This window comes from Camelina sativa, chromosome 3, assembly GCF_000633955.1.
Source record: "Camelina sativa cultivar DH55 chromosome 3, Cs, whole genome shotgun sequence".
Classification (NCBI taxonomy): Eukaryota; Viridiplantae; Streptophyta; class Magnoliopsida; order Brassicales; family Brassicaceae; genus Camelina; species Camelina sativa.
This window is the reverse complement of record NC_025687.1, coordinates 24,089,012-24,091,818: the sequence shown is the minus strand read 5'-3', so window position 1 is coordinate 24,091,818 and position 2,807 is coordinate 24,089,012. Positions and strand designations below refer to the sequence as shown.

General features: G+C 40.6%; 1 protein-coding gene across 1 annotated transcript in view; it reads right to left on the bottom strand.

The window, feature by feature from the left end:
• LOC104777922 (DNA polymerase kappa-like) overlaps positions 1 to 2,807 on the bottom strand; it is an 8,032-nt gene that overhangs the window by 3,087 nt on the left and 2,138 nt on the right. The window contains exons 8-14 of the mRNA XM_010502249.2: positions 2,300 to 2,420; positions 2,041 to 2,169; positions 1,675 to 1,766; positions 1,483 to 1,594; positions 813 to 1,389; positions 595 to 708; positions 15 to 440 (exon numbers count right to left, since the gene is read on the bottom strand). Coding sequence (XP_010500551.1) covers positions 416 to 440; positions 595 to 708; positions 813 to 1,389; positions 1,483 to 1,594; positions 1,675 to 1,766; positions 2,041 to 2,169; positions 2,300 to 2,420 — 1,170 coding nt within the window. The 3' untranslated portion in view covers positions 15 to 415. The remainder of the gene's footprint in view (positions 1 to 14; positions 441 to 594; positions 709 to 812; positions 1,390 to 1,482; positions 1,595 to 1,674; positions 1,767 to 2,040; positions 2,170 to 2,299; positions 2,421 to 2,807) is intronic.

The following is a 2,807-nucleotide window of genomic DNA, read 5'->3' as shown; positions in this document are numbered from 1 at the left end:
AGAGAGAGAGAGACCTTGGAATGGTAGAGATCGGAGTCGTAGATAGCGAGAAGCTGAGCAGTGCTGCAACCACAGTCGTAACCATGGCGAATAGCTACAGCTCCGACATATAAACCAACTCCAAGAACAGACTTATCCATAGCCAACGTCTCTTTCGTCAGTCTTATCGTGTCCAAATGCAGAACCAAGCCGCGTCCGAACCATGGACGCACCACTCCCTCTGCTCTTCCCACCTCACCGCCTGTGTCTGCGTTCTTCCCCGTCACTCTGAAAAACGGTCCTAAAGTCTGGATCTTTAAGTCTAGCTTTCGAGCTCTTGATGACGTCAGGATCTCTGACATCGACGGTATGGATTTGGGATCCCCTAGGGAATTGTACGGTGAGAGATTAAGTTTCGGTGGGCTCAGAGCCATCTTCATTTCTTCTGTGTTTCGTTGCTCCTGAATGAGGTTCAGATGATAAATACCAATGATGGGGATAATATAGGTAACAAAGACGACACGTGGCGTTCACTCAGAGAGTCGAACATTTCTAAAAGGGAACACTTTTACTAACAAGGAAAGCTCAACTATGAACAACATGAACAAGGCTTACGAGTTTTGATTGCTCTTTGTGAAGAATGTGTGTATTGGGATGTATTTGCTACTGTCCTTTTGATCTGGTTTCTGCTTCTTTGGCTTGGAATTTACCTTTTCCTTTCCGAGAATCCTGATAAGGGTTTGGTTATGAAAGGTTCAGTGGGGGATTAAGCAAGAGACTTGTGAGGACAAAAAACTAATGGAGTCGGCTTCAAAATGTTACTGTGAACTGACCTTCGTTTTGAAGGTGTTGTGGAAGAACTAGAGCCAGATTCTTCGTTTTGAAGTCTCTGAGCGAGATGAAAATCAGAGTGTTCTTGTCGTTCCTCAACAAAAGATGGTGGTAACTCTATACCACACAAGATGCATTTGTAGCCATCAACCCAATATAACGGCTCCGTTTGGGGAAATAATGAAACTGCTTCGGTGTTTTGTGCATTAGGATTAGCATTCATTGAGTGACTCCGACTCGTATCTGGTTTGCACTCCTTGTGTTTTATGAGAAGAGCATCTCCTTCCAATACCTGCCTCCTTTCTTCTTTTTCCATACATTCTTGATTTGCAATTACCTCTTCGGAATCTATATGGGATCGTTCTTCATACTCGACAACATCCTTCAGATGGGCATAGCTTGTCTCATGGGAACCAAAGGATAAACTCCCACCCTCGTTGTTACTAGCATCTATGTCAAATGACTCATTATCATCCAGATCTTGCCTTGAGGAATCCTTTTGAACGATGAACTTTGTAATAGTTCCTTGTGAAGGATCAGAATTGCGGATTTCGTCAAGGAACTGAGACATGCGCAACCCTGCATATACGCAGACCGAATTCTAGAATTTAGTATATAGGCTAGTACATTTAATATTATGTTTCTAGAACAACCCACACAATAGAGCCACACCTATCAACCTTACGGAAACAGGAAGTTCCGCCTTCAACAGCTTTGTAGCATGATTTAGTATATCATCGCTTGAACATGTGTACCTCTGCAGGGTAACAGCTCTGCTCCTGATCTGAGGATAGCAAATTGACACGCTTTCAGCACAAAGATAGATTTCAAATAGGAGAAATAATATAAATTTTAGACGACTACCTCAAAGGAGGCAGTTTTTAGTTTGAGTGTCAATGTCCTTGCTGTTAGACCCTCCTTTTTCATGTCCTGAGATAGCATTTCTGCAATTTCAGCTGCCCAGTACAAAAGAGATCACAATTCAATAGAAATTATGTCAAAGCAAATCTTTTACGCCAAATATAGATTCGGTAAACGCAAACAGGTTAACGTAAGATTGCTCACTAGTCACTACCCCAGAAACATACTTTTGATTTCAAGTAGTCTTGTTAAGCAATCCTTTATTCTGTTAAATTTCTCTAGATTACTCATAATTGGTTTGCCTTTGATTACTGAGTTATGTAGGTCTTATGAGAGGAAAAAAGAAACAGGAATACGCTATCTACTCACCCAGCTTTGAGTATACCAATCTTTCATCTCCTGTCGCAGAAAATGTCCTCTCACTGCTAATACTTTTACGAGACCTAACCCGAGGGGTGTCTGTTCCTCCAAGCCCCAGTCCAACCGACAAAAAAAAGTCTACAAAATTTTGCCGAGCAAATCAACAAAGAATGATAAGTTAACATGACTTAATAAGTAATGCCTACAAACAAACATATTGTTCGCTGGAAAGGAACAGTAAAAAAAAGGAAGCAGGAGATGCTACAACCTGCTGAAGACTGAGAGAACAGAGCATAGAGAAGAGATCCCTTCTGCACCATCTCCTCACATGTTTTAATACCCAAAGCATCCTTCAGAATATGTTCAGTAACCTTACCAATTCCACCGATCTGTTGACCAATTTCCAACTGAATTAATCAGACTAATAGATATAGAAACACAGTATCTTTTCCAAGCAAAAAATTTCAACTACTCTAACCGAATTTAGTTTTCAAAAACCTAGACTAATTATATTAGAACCTCATAAAGAACCAACCCCCAGTCGTCACAAACAATGCGAGGTTTTTTTTTATCCTGTACCAAACAGAAACTAAGTTCTGGATGGCTTCTCTACTACAACCAATACTCAAAGTTTCTACTGGATATAATCTAGCCAGCGTAAAGGACTTCTATGTAGCAAACTAAAGGATCTGGGAAATAAGTGGAGTGATAGTTTATCTTTATAGACTTGAAGAGAAAAAAAGCTTCCAACGATTTGACAGCTAAGGCAACAATAC